This window comes from Ictalurus punctatus, chromosome 19 (genome assembly GCF_001660625.3).
Source record: "Ictalurus punctatus breed USDA103 chromosome 19, Coco_2.0, whole genome shotgun sequence".
NCBI classification, from domain to species: Eukaryota; Metazoa; Chordata; class Actinopteri; order Siluriformes; family Ictaluridae; genus Ictalurus; species Ictalurus punctatus.
In genome coordinates this window covers 24634716-24647196 of record NC_030434.2, presented here as the reverse complement: position 1 = coordinate 24647196, position 12481 = coordinate 24634716, and the positions used below count along the sequence as shown (strand labels likewise).

Here is a 12481-nt window from a genome sequence, read left to right as displayed (position 1 = left end):
AAGGTGGAGCAAGATTTAATTAAACAGTTCCACCCATAATTAGCTAAAGAAGATCAATCACTTGGTGAAAAGATCACAAACTTCATCCACCTTAGGGAAAAAAAATGGCAGTGAATCGTTTGGGAGTTGAAAGAGTCGAGATTTATTGGTGAAATGATCCGACTCGCTCAAAAGTGCTCTGAACGCAAAGTAATGTTTAAGGAAGCCATTTCAGACACAGTTGGTTGATAAAGAAGAACAATCCCGTTGCGAAAATACCGCAAACGTCTTCCGGTTTAGAAAAGGACGGCAACGAGTCGTTTTGGAGCTAAACGAGTCGAATGCTGTTGGTGAGCTGAGTCAAATGATCTGACTCACCTGAAAGAGCTGGAATTTCAATAGAAATTAGAGAAAGATCTCGTTAAATAATTTCAGTCAGTTATGCAAAAAAAAAAAAAAAAAGAACTGGTCATAATGTCAAAAACTTGGTCCGGTTTAGAAAGCTGCTGAGGAGTTCAGGAATCGACTCTTATTGGTGAGCCGAGTCAAATGAGCTGACTCAGGGAAAAGAGCCGGACGTTCACGCTCCAGTCCACAAGGTGGCGGTGTTGTGCCTGATATAGGGGCCGTACACATATTACAGCCTGATCCGTGTGTGTTTTCGGGTTTGCCCGCAGTTGTTATATGACTAGAGTCAGGTGACGCTGCCTCCTGCACCAGTACTAACCGGAACCGGTTCACTTTAACAGTTAGAGTTATTATTTAGTCATAAGAGGAGAAAAGTGAATCCTGTCGAAAATGGCAACTTCAGTGAAACTCAACACCGGAGCAGACATGCCACTTGTGGGTCTCGGTACATGGAAGGTAAGAGTCAGAATATTATAAAATAAAAGTAGATAAGTAAAGATCTTCACGATAAAGTTTGATACTGGCTTCACAAAACCAGTGTGAAGATTGAAGATAGATCGAAGAAGAAAGACAGAAAGAGTGACAGACAGACAGTTGCTGATAGAAAGAAAGGAGACCAAAATAGGTGGAGTGATACAGGTAGATCAGTGGTTCTCAACCAGGGGGGGTGCTTTTTTTTGGTGTTTTTTTGAATTCACAGACAGGGCATCATTTGGGTCCTCTGTGTATTTGATTGCTTTTAAATATAATGTGCATAAATGAAAAACCCCGCGTTCCCTCTCCCGCTATGTTTTCTTTTTGCTGGGGAGAGGCGGAGCTTAGCTGCCTTTTATCTAGCTGTCAGTGCAGATCAGTGTTGCCAACTTAGATACTTGTTGTTGTTGTTTTGCAAAAAAAAAATCTAGCAATTTTTTGGACAAACCTTAGCGACTTTCCAAATATCAGCAGTTCTGTCCTGCAAGCGCGAGGTCTCGCTTTCCTTCTGCACTCTCACCCGTCTCTGCGTCTGCTCTGTTCAGAGAGGGTCTGAGAGCTGGAGAATGAATGTCACGCATACCGAGACGCGCCCTTCATCCCAATTCATCAATCTTATGAGAATGTTTTTAGAACGCAAGGCGAATATAATGCAACATGTTTTACGCCTGACTCTAATTTCACCTTCAAATTAAGCTACTAATCCTCGAGGTCCACATACTTTTCCCGCTCACAGATATGTCCTATTGGATCATCTTCCTCAATAAATAAATGACCGAGTGTGATATTTCTGCCTGATTTGTTTAATCGATTTCTCTTTCGTCTAGTTTTAGGACTCTGATGATGTTTTAGGTCATTTATGCAGATATTTAGAAAATTGTCAAGGGTTCACAAACTTTCAAGCACCACTGTAGATGGAGGGAGAGAGAGAGAGAGAGAAAGAGAGAGCGTTACTGGAAAGAAAGAAGGTGTTGCAGGTGGAAGAAAGAGTCATGGATGGATAGAGTATGACTGAAAGATGGAAGAGAAAGGAAAAAGATTTTACAGAGAGAGTGATAGATGAACCGTGTGAATGAAAGGAAGAAAAAGAGAAGGTGGAGAGATGGAAGGAGAAATAGATGAAGAGAGTGAGTGTTACTGGTAGATAGAGATGGAATGAGTTCTTGGGATCGTCCGCTACGGGAATACCGTAAGTAGCATTTTTTGGGTCTCGGAAGAAGAATAAGCTTAAACAGCAGTTTTTATGCATTTTATTGCGAGGAACTTTAAATTTCATCCCTTACACGTGTTTCAAAAGTCTAATTCTGTTCAAATGCACTTCATTCTTTCCATTATAAAGTCAGGAACATCCAGGAGCGTCTAGGGCCCAGTCTTATCTGGAAAGGGCCGGTGTGGTGCAGGTTTTCATTCCGCTCGAGCCACACCTGAGTCTATTGAAGCCAAGATCAACTGATTAATCAGGTGATATCAGGTGTGGCTCCTGCTCAAACACCGGATAGGATCGGACCCCTGACCTAGAGACAGAGTGGGAGAAAAAAAAATCACTATCACTGTAAACGTTTATATTTTGTGAAGAGAGGTGGCTTTCAATAAACCAATATTGTACTTGAAGTAATGGCAGGTGTGCTCTTATGTAGGACTGGTTTAATTTATAACAAAGGGCAAATATTTATACTACTACTACTACTACTACTACTACTAATAATAATAATAATAATAATAATAATATAGTGTATATAAGTAGAGAAAGGCTAAATAAATTAGTTACAGGTCATTAAATATGCATCATTAAATGCAAATATGAACCCATATAAAAGAAGATATGGAAAAAAGAAAATATTCTCTATTACAATTTTTTTTTTTTTTTAAAAACAAAATAAAAAAAATCAATTTAATAATAAAGAAACCATATAATAATTATATAGTTAAGATGAGATCAAATATATTAAGATAAGGTAAATGAATTAAGATACAATATTGCTGTTAATTGTATACAACAGAGATATTGTAGCTTAGAGGAAAAAAATATTCAAATTAAATGTTCAACAGAATTTTTTTGAAATAAATAATTGCTCGTAATATCGTGTGTGTGTGTGTGTGTGTGTGTGTGTGTGTGTGTGTATAAAGGATATATCACTCCTTTTAAATTTTTTCTTTATTTTCTATTTATTTATTTTATTTTTTTTAATGTTTTTGACCAAATCTGATTATTTCTAATTTTATTATAATTTTTTAAAACATATTCATTTAGTGACGTTGTTATTTATTTGTCTGATTTCAGCGAGCAAAAACCACCGTACGTTATGGAATGGTCATTTATAAATAAGTAAATTCCTTTTTTAGAAATCTTATTAGCTACAGTGCAGATCGAGTTCAAAGAGTCGAGCCTTATTGGTGAGCCGAGTCAAATGATCTGGCTCACTCAAAAGAGCTGGAGGTGCCTTAGAAGTCCTAAGTAAGATTTGAGGAGACAATTTCAGCCCTAGTTGGACAAAGAGCAATCATGTGGTGAGAATAGTGCAAACTTAGTCCGGTTTAGAAAAGAGTGGCGATGAACTGTTTCGGAGCTGAAGGAGTCGACTCGTTTTGGTGCGCCGAGTCAAACGATCTGACTCACGTAAAAGAGCTAGAATTTCCTTAGAAATTAGAGAACGATTTGACTAAACAATTCAGTCATAGTTATGCAATAAGAACAATTACGTTGTCCGGTTTAGAAAGCTGCTTAGGAGGTCAGGAGTCGACTCTTATTGGTGAGCCGAGTCAAATTATCTGACTCAGTGGGGGGGGGAAGCTGGAGATTCATGTTCCAGTCCACAAGGTGGCGGTGTTGTGCCTGATATTGGTATAGTACACATATGACAGCATGATCTGTGCATATTTTCGGCTGTCTGTGCACTTTGCCCGCAGTTGTTATTTGATTAGGGTCAGGTGACTCTGCCTCCTGCACCAGTACTAACCTGAACCAGTTCACTGTAACCAGTTACATTTATTATTTAGTCATAAGAGGAGAAAGGTGAATCCTGTTGAAAATGGCAACTTCAGTGAAACTCAACACCGGAGCAGACATGCCACTTGTGGGTCTCGGTACATTTCAGGTGAGAGTCAAAATATTATAAAATAAAAATAATTTCTAGGTTTTGTGCATTTATTGCACGTAACTTTTAATTGCATCCATTAAATATGTTTTAAATGTGTAGTTTATTTTTTTTTTAAAGAGAAGTGGCATTAAATAAATGTATTTTGTACTACTACTACTACTACTACTACTAATAATAATAATAATAATAATAATAATAATATACAGTATAGAAGTAGAGTAAAGCTAAATAAAAAGTAGCAAAAAATACTACTACTACTATTACTACTACTACTAATAATAATAATAATAATATACAGTATAGAAGTAGAGTAAAGCTAAATAAAAAGTAGCAAAAAAAATTATATGAAAGAAGCTTAAAGAAAATAAAACATTCTCTATTACAAAATTCTAAAAATAAATCCAAATAAAATGTCTATAAATGTTTACACGTGTCAGTGATGAGAGCCGGTCACGGCCGCACCAAAGTTACACGAAAGTTAAACAAAGCCATTTCAGCATTGTATCACGCTCTGTGCTGATATGTGAGTGAACATTTATTAACCCTTTGTCCTCTGCCCCAGTCTAAGACAGGCGAAGTGACACAAGCCGTGAAAGCCGCCATCGCCGCGGGCTACAGACACATCGACGGAGCGTTCGTCTACGAGAACGAGAAGGAGGTCGGCGAGGGGATCCGGGCAATGATTAAAGAGGGCGTGGTGAAAAGGGAGGAGCTGTTTGTCGTCAGCAAGGTAGCCCTCACGACCTCGCCGCCCGAGAATGCTGATTATATTACAAACGTTACGTCAAATTAGTTCGAATGAACAAAGGTTCTTTCCTTCACAGCTTTGGTGCACCTTTCACCAGAAATCGTCCGTAAAAGGGGCGTGTCAGAAGACCTTAAGTGACCTGCAGCTGGACTACCTGGATCTGTATCTGGTCCACTGGCCAATGGGCTTTAAGGTGACATTATATATCCTTATCTAATAAAACGAGGTTATAGTTTTCCAGTTTTATCTCGTCCTCAGATACGTAAGGCTGCAGGAGTAGTATTAGGAAAACAGTAGTACTAATGATAGTAATAATGGGAGCAGTACAGGTTCTCCAGACCAAAATAAATTAGTCCTGGGGGAAATCAGTACTCAAAAGGCTAATCTTTACACCCTGAGAGATTTCCCCAAGACTAACACAATCACACACGTCTAATCTGGCTGACCAGCACCCCATTATTCCCCCCAGTGATTAGATGGTTATTGGATTAGATTGTTGACAATGATGAAGCAACCCTGGATTTGTGCAGCAAAAAGTCTTTAAGCTCAAAGGTTTATTTGACTTAAAGTTCAGCTAACACGTTAATGATAAGAAGATGGATAAGTAGAATCCAGGATGTTTCACCTTGTGGAGCTGAAGAAGGACTTTTGTCTTCTCTGGAACCTGCAGCCTGTATACAGGTATTAGGAATGTATCATTGGAAAGGTGTAATCATTGGCAGATTGCTGTGGTGTAAGAAGAATAAAACACTTCAGACTGATGGCTGACTCCAGGACAGATATTTCTATAGGACTTGTGTTTAAGGACTGTGTTTCTATCTCTCAGCCTGGATCAGAAGACTTCCCGCTGGACAGTGACGGTTTTACCATCACTGATGACACCACTTTCCTGGAGACCTGGGAGGTGAGAAATCGATTATAGTTTCATTTTTTTACAAAAATGCTTCCTGAGGCAGCATCACGTCATTACGCACCGATCTTGTTGTTGTAGGGAATGGAAGAGCTGGTGGACGCTGGGCTGGTGAAGGCCATCGGCATCTCCAACTTCAACCGAGAGCAGATTGAAGCCATCCTGAATAAACCAGGCCTCAAATATAAACCTGCCAACAACCAGGTAAACTCCAGCTGAGAGTCGAACTGGTGTATACGTATAATCTGAAGGGGTTTTTAAAATGCTTTTTGGATGTTTGTCCAGTTAAATTGACTACATAAGGAAGAAAACACTCAGTGTGGTGCTGTTCTAGGAAGATAATCATCGAGGCAGTGGCATGATGGAGTCACAGTTCCACCTTTTACTAGGGTTATGAATCGCTCTCTTTCATACAAAACATATGATTCAATTCACGACTGATTCGATATGATTCGATTCACGACGGATTCGATTCAGTACTGATCTGTTAATGATTCAAGCCGGAACTGATCCACTACGATTCAATTCACTACTGATCCGATATCCGATATGATTACGTTCAGTACTAATTCGATACCATTCAAGCTAGTACTGATCCGATATGATTCCATTCACCACTGATCCAGTTAGATTCACCACTGATTTGATTCAATTCACTACTGATCCAACATGATTCGAGTCATTACTGATCTGATCTGATTCGATTCCCTACTGATCCGATACGATTCGATTCACTATCGATACGATTCGACTCCCCACTGATCCGATATGATTCGATTCCCTACTGATCTGTTAACGATTCGATTCGCCACTGAACCGATATGATTCAAGTCGGTAATGATCCCATACGATTCGATTCCCCACTGATCTGTTAACGATTTGATTCACTACTGAACCGTTATGTTTCAAATCAGTACTGATCCGATACGATTCGAGGCGTTACTGATCCGATACGGTTCCACTCGGTACCGATCTGATGCGATTCCATTCGCTACTGATCCGATAATATTTAATTGACTAATGATCCAATCCGATACGATTAATTTCACTACTGATCCTGTATGATTCGATTCACTACGCATCCGACACGATTCAGTTCAGCCCTTTTACGATTTAATTCAGGCCTGATTTAATGATTCCGTTCAGGTCATTTTAAGTTTTCCGACACGGGAACGATCTCAGGACAGATGAGTTGCACAGCATGACGAGCTGTGTTTTTCATGTGACGTGTTTCCTCAGGAACACGACAAGCTGTGTTTTTGTCTTTGTCTTACTAACTTGAGTAGAGAGAGCGGAAAAGAGAAGTTGGTGAAGGAGCGATTCTTTGCAACTGAGAACAGGAACTTGTTTCATGGGCGTTCCTTAAAGCCATCCCGCAGATCCTTTTTGTTTTCGTGTTTTACTCTCCCTGTGGTCTAGGTGTGCATGTTTTCTTGTTTCCGACTCTGCGTAAAGGGCAGCGACATTGGCGTCGTTATCTTGTCTCCTAAGACTTAATTACAGTGATGGATGTACACGGAAAGGTCATCTCGTATCTACTAATCCGTGTTTTTCTCCAGGGTTTCCGTGGGTCCTTAAAAAGTCTTAAGTCCCTTAGTTTAAAAATAAGGCCTTAATTAGCATTAAAATGTCTTAAATTTATGTTTCGAAGGTCTTAAAAATGTTACCCGGATGAGGACGGGTTCCCTTCTGAGGCCGGTTCCTCTCAAGGTTTCTTCCTCGTATCATCTCTGGGAGTTTTTCCCTCACCACCGTCACCACCGTCTCGCTCAATACGGATAAATCCACACTTAAAATCTCCATCCTGTGTTTATACATTTCTGTAAAGCTGCTTTGAGACAACGTCCATCGTTAAACGCGCTATACGAATCAAATTGAATTGAATTGAATTAAAAATGCGACCGAACTGGCACCGTAAAGAAGATTTAGATGTTATTTTGTCTCGTTGCTGTTTGAGACGGTAAAGCCGTGTCACCGTGTGAATTTTAAAATGCAGTTGCCCATTAAAAAGAGGACTTCCTGCGTTTTTTCCACCAAAATAAAAGCCACAAGGTCTAACACATATAAAAGTGAATTAAGTCAGAAATATGTATTACTGTTGTTATATTACTATTAGTACCCCAAATAAAAATGTATTATAATTAAGTAGTATTCAGTGCAATAGTACTATTAGTTTATTATTACAAAATATCATGGGTTTTTTTTTCTTTAATAGATTTTCTTCTTTACAGAAATGTGTGTAGATTTAGAACACTACTTGTTACGTTACCCTGGCATGAAATGACAATAAAACCCTGGGGGTTTCTAATACAACTGCCGAGGGAGTGATGGTAATCTATCTCTCTCTCTTCTTTTTTCCTCTCTTGGAAAAACTGGTAATGTAAATGGTAATGCAAAAAAGGATCCAGCCCAGGGACGTGCCGAAGGGGGCGCTCTGGGGGCTCGAGCCCGTGCCCTTTTTCTAGACGATTTAAAAGTGCTCCTCTCGACATTAATTAATAAACAATTATGTTGTGTGAAAAGAATTTTGAATTCAAATTAACACGAGGACATGCACAAAACCGTAGCAAATTAATCGCAAGAAAGTGGGAGAATGTTTCCTATTTATTTGTCCGACTCGAGTCTGCCGTCAGAAAGCAGAATTTTATATGCTTATCGCCTGTAGTTTCCAAATTGATTAAGAGGGAACGTGTCGGTAAACACTAGCTACTCAAGTTCATTACATTTCCAGACATGCAAGTAACCCTGTTATATGTATTCACCACTGATTTGATTCAATTCGCTACTGATGCAATATGATTCTATTCATTACTGATACGATACGATTCCATTCACTACTGATCTGATATGATTCCATTCACCAATGATCCAGTTAGATTCACCACTGATTTGATTTGATTCTGATCCGATACAATTAAATTCACTACTGAGCCGATATGATTCGACTCACTTCTGATACAATTCGATTCACTACCGACACGATTTGATTCACTACCGATACGATTAGATTCCCCACTGATCCAATCCGATACGATTCAATTCCCCACTGATCTGTTAACGATTCAATTCGCTACTGAACTGATATGATTCAAGTCGGTACTGATCGGATCAGATTCGATTCCCCACTGATCCGATACAGTTCAATTCATGACTGATCTGATACGGTTAAATTCCCCACTGATCCAGTTAGATTCACCACTCATTTGATTCAATTCACTACTGATCCGATACGATTCAAGTCATTACTGATCTGATCCGATTCGATTCCCTACTGATCCGATACGATACGATTCGATTCCCTACTGATCTGTTAACGATTTGATTCGCTACTGAACCGATATGATTCAAGTCGGTAATGATCTGATACGATTCGATTCCCCACTCATCCGATACGATTAAATTCCACACTGATCTGTTAACGATTTGATTCGCCACTGAACCGTTATGTTTCAAATCGGTACTGATCCGATACGTTTCATTTCGCTACTGAGCCAATATGATTCAAGTGAGTACTGATGTATGTTATATCGTCAGTAAAGGCACGATGCCTTAAAGAATTTAAAGAGAAACTGAAGAAGGAGGCAGCGAAAGGGACGGCTTCCTTCAACATGGGTGAAAAAAAATTGAGCTGATATGAGACCGATAGTTGCAAAATAGGCATCATATGTTTACAGAGCGTGATAGTCAGTCTTACACGGCATTCTGTTCGGCCATACACGATTGATTGACGTTGACTGACTTTACTTTAGTAAGTGGCATAGTAGGTGTGTCACTACATTCGTGGAGGGTAATACTGTAGTTTTTTTTAATAAGGTTAATGATAAACTCATGCACAGATAATGAACTTAGGGTAGGACCGTGTCCTAAAAAACACGCACTTTTATTAGCTAATTAGACTGATGTGCTATTTAATATCGTGCATCATTTCTACATTTAAATTCTCCTCAAGTACTTTTGCCCTGTCGCGTTCGGTTGTTCTGTGACATTATTCTCCCATAACTGAATCTCAAATGGCGTAACTGAGTGTTGGTGAGGACTTCATTAATGATGAATTCATTAATATTCGTTATCCGTTATCGTATAAACCTGAAAGGTTAGCCAAAATATTTCTTTTCAGGTTCAAGGTCTGCGTTTATCTCATCACACTGTTACTTTCTGCAGATCGAGTGCCACCCTTACCTGACGCAGGACAAACTGATCTCCTTCTGTCAGTCGAAGGGGATTACAGTGACCGCGTACAGCCCTCTGGGTTCCCCTGATAGACCATGGTGAGGGATTTTATTTTTACACAACTGGAATTAAGCAGTGACGTGAACTCGTGAAGCTTGTTTGAAGTGAGCTTAATTGCCCTTTTTTTGTGCTTTTTTTTTTTAAACAATCAGGGCTAAACCAGAAGACCCATCGCTGTTGGAGGAACCAAAGATCAAGGCCATTGCTGAGAAGCACAAGAAGTCCACCGCTCAGGTAGGAGGAGGACTGGAGAAATAAAACCAACGAATTTCTAAAAGCTCCAAAAAGCTCATTGTGTCCGTAATTCTCACCACCCACCACCAGGTGTCCCCTATAACGTAACAGCTCCGTATAAATCACCGAGATGGGTGTGTCTTCACGAAGTCCACACTATAAATTCCACGCATGCTACGTTGACTCACACTTCGTTTGTATTAAAACTAGAGATGCACCGATAAAGGTGATCAGGGCCGATTATATCCTGTCGATCAAAAGGGGGTGGGAAAAACACATGGATTTCATGCTGTGTGTAAAGATGATGTCTCTCATGTGGAACGACGACAAAACTGCAGTTTGTAATCTTTGTAATCTCTGCACTGATTAAATTTTACACCAGACGCCGCAGCAGTGAAGCGGGAGTTTCAGCATAGAGTCTTACTTTTTTTCTTTTCTTTTTTTTTTTTAACTAATTTGGCCGAGCTGCTCGAACTGAATTAAAGGGCCAGTACACCATTGAAAGATTTCAATGAAGATGACAAAGTATATATTACACAGGAAAAATATATTTGTAGAGTCGTATATTTCATATCCAGTTAATGTTAATATATAAAAAAGGTTTTATATATATATATATATATATATATATATATATATATATATATATATATATATATGTATATGTGTGTGTATGTAATATATTACTGGCATGATGGATTTATATGGAACTAAAATTCCAGGAATACTAATCCAGTCTGCCTAGGTCTTGAGATTGATAAGTGTCCGGGCAATGAATCGTATATCGTGTACATCTCCAGGTCCTGATCCGCTTCCATGTCCAGAGGAACGTCATCGCGATCCCGAAGTCTGTTACCCCGTCACGCATCAAGGAGAACTTCCAGGTGAGCTTTAGCGGAAAGACGGAAACTCCACGATGCTGGAGAACGTTCAGGCTTAAACGAATGCGTTTGAAATGAATGTCATTTCCGCCGCCAGGTGTTTGACTTTGAACTGAGCGACGATGAAATGAAGACCATTTTGAGCTTCAACAGGAACTTCCGGGTTTGTCCCATGCAGTGGTGAGTGCTTTATATTAGAAACGCTATCCATGTCGTCTCAGTACATATGACGTATTCATTATAGATGTATAACGTTCCCGTTTTTGTTTTTTTTTTGTTTCGCAGGAGTGTGAATCACAAAGATTATCCGTTTAATGCTGAGTACTGAAACTGAAGACGATTACTCCAAAAAGGGAAAAAAATAAATTTCACGAAACAGCAAGGCTTATGTACACTGTTCTGTTTTAAATGCTTGAGCTTGATATTTCGCACTGAATACTCGAACATGCATAAAAGCACTTGCTTTTAATTCCTCCGTCTTTTTTTTCCCCCTCAGCTTTGGGTTCTGTGTTTATTCAAGGTGTACGCCTCATTCGCACAAAAAAAAAAAAAAAAATTTCTGAATGACGGAAAACGTGACTTTAGTGCTGGAAAGTCGATAGAAATGATTCTACTGGAATACTAATCAAGTCAAATGAAACAGAAAGGACGTGTAATTAATTAACGGCTACCGCCGCACCAGACGAAATAACCCGAAGCCTCCTTTAACGTTTCACTTTATATTTAACTAAACTGAAATACTCTTAACGCACTTAGCGAGAATGGAAATCTGTTTATGCGGAAACTTTTGGTTAACCCTCGTATGTCTGAAATTAATTTTATTACCGCGGTCTTATTGTTCTCCACATGCTGGTGTGATGTGGTTTGATTTGAACACTCCGTGCGTCTGATTTAATCAGAGTTAATCTTAACTGGCTGCTTTTTTTGTTTGTTTGTTTGTTTGTTTTTTTAAAAAAGTGTTTTGACTGGATGAAAAATTAATTTTAGCTGATTTTATCCAAAAATAAAGCTGATGCATCAAGAGTTCTGGTGTTTTTCTTCTTAAATGGTTGGTTATGAAAAAAAATTTTTTTTTAAAAACACGCAGCAAAGCGTTACGCAGTTGTTTCATGCCGTAACGCAAAACCAAAACAGCAGCCTCTACGACACGATGTGAAACCAGGACCATTTGCCGAAAAAGGCTTTTAAAGCTTTACAGCGTAGAAACTCATATTCTTTTTTACTTACATTTTTTAAACAAGTGGATGCTTTTAGAAGTCTTTTTAAATTTAGCCTTGTATCCGTTTTCAGCCTGGTAGCAGGATTAAAAAATTAAATAAATTACTGCTCGATGCTAGTAATGACTGTTAGAGCTTCAGTTTATATTCACACGTGACACACGTGCCTATTTTCCTTACTGGAGGAGCATGGAGCCTATCCTAGGGGAGTCGGGACACACGGCTGGGGGACACCCTGGACGGGGGCCAACCCATCACAGGACACATTCTCTCTCTCTCTCTCTCACTCCCACACGCTACGG

At 39.2% G+C, this 12481-nt stretch overlaps 1 protein-coding gene across 3 annotated transcripts; it reads left to right on the top strand.

Annotated features, from left to right (window-relative positions):
* Positions 1-600: 600 nt before the first annotated feature.
* Positions 601-11985, top strand: akr1b1.2 (aldo-keto reductase family 1, member B1 (aldose reductase), tandem duplicate 2). 3 transcript variants are annotated; one of them, XM_017493669.2, is made up of 11 exons: positions 601-843; positions 3859-3956; positions 4522-4689; positions 4784-4900; positions 5534-5611; positions 5699-5821; positions 9779-9885; positions 10000-10081; positions 10882-10965; positions 11060-11142; positions 11248-11985. In XM_017493669.2, the coding sequence occupies exons 2-11, from the start codon at positions 3891-3893 to the stop codon at positions 11288-11290; spliced, it is 951 nt and encodes a 316-aa protein (XP_017349158.1). In that variant the 5' UTR covers positions 601-843; positions 3859-3890; the 3' UTR covers positions 11291-11985.
* Positions 11986-12481: the final 496 nt, after the last annotated feature.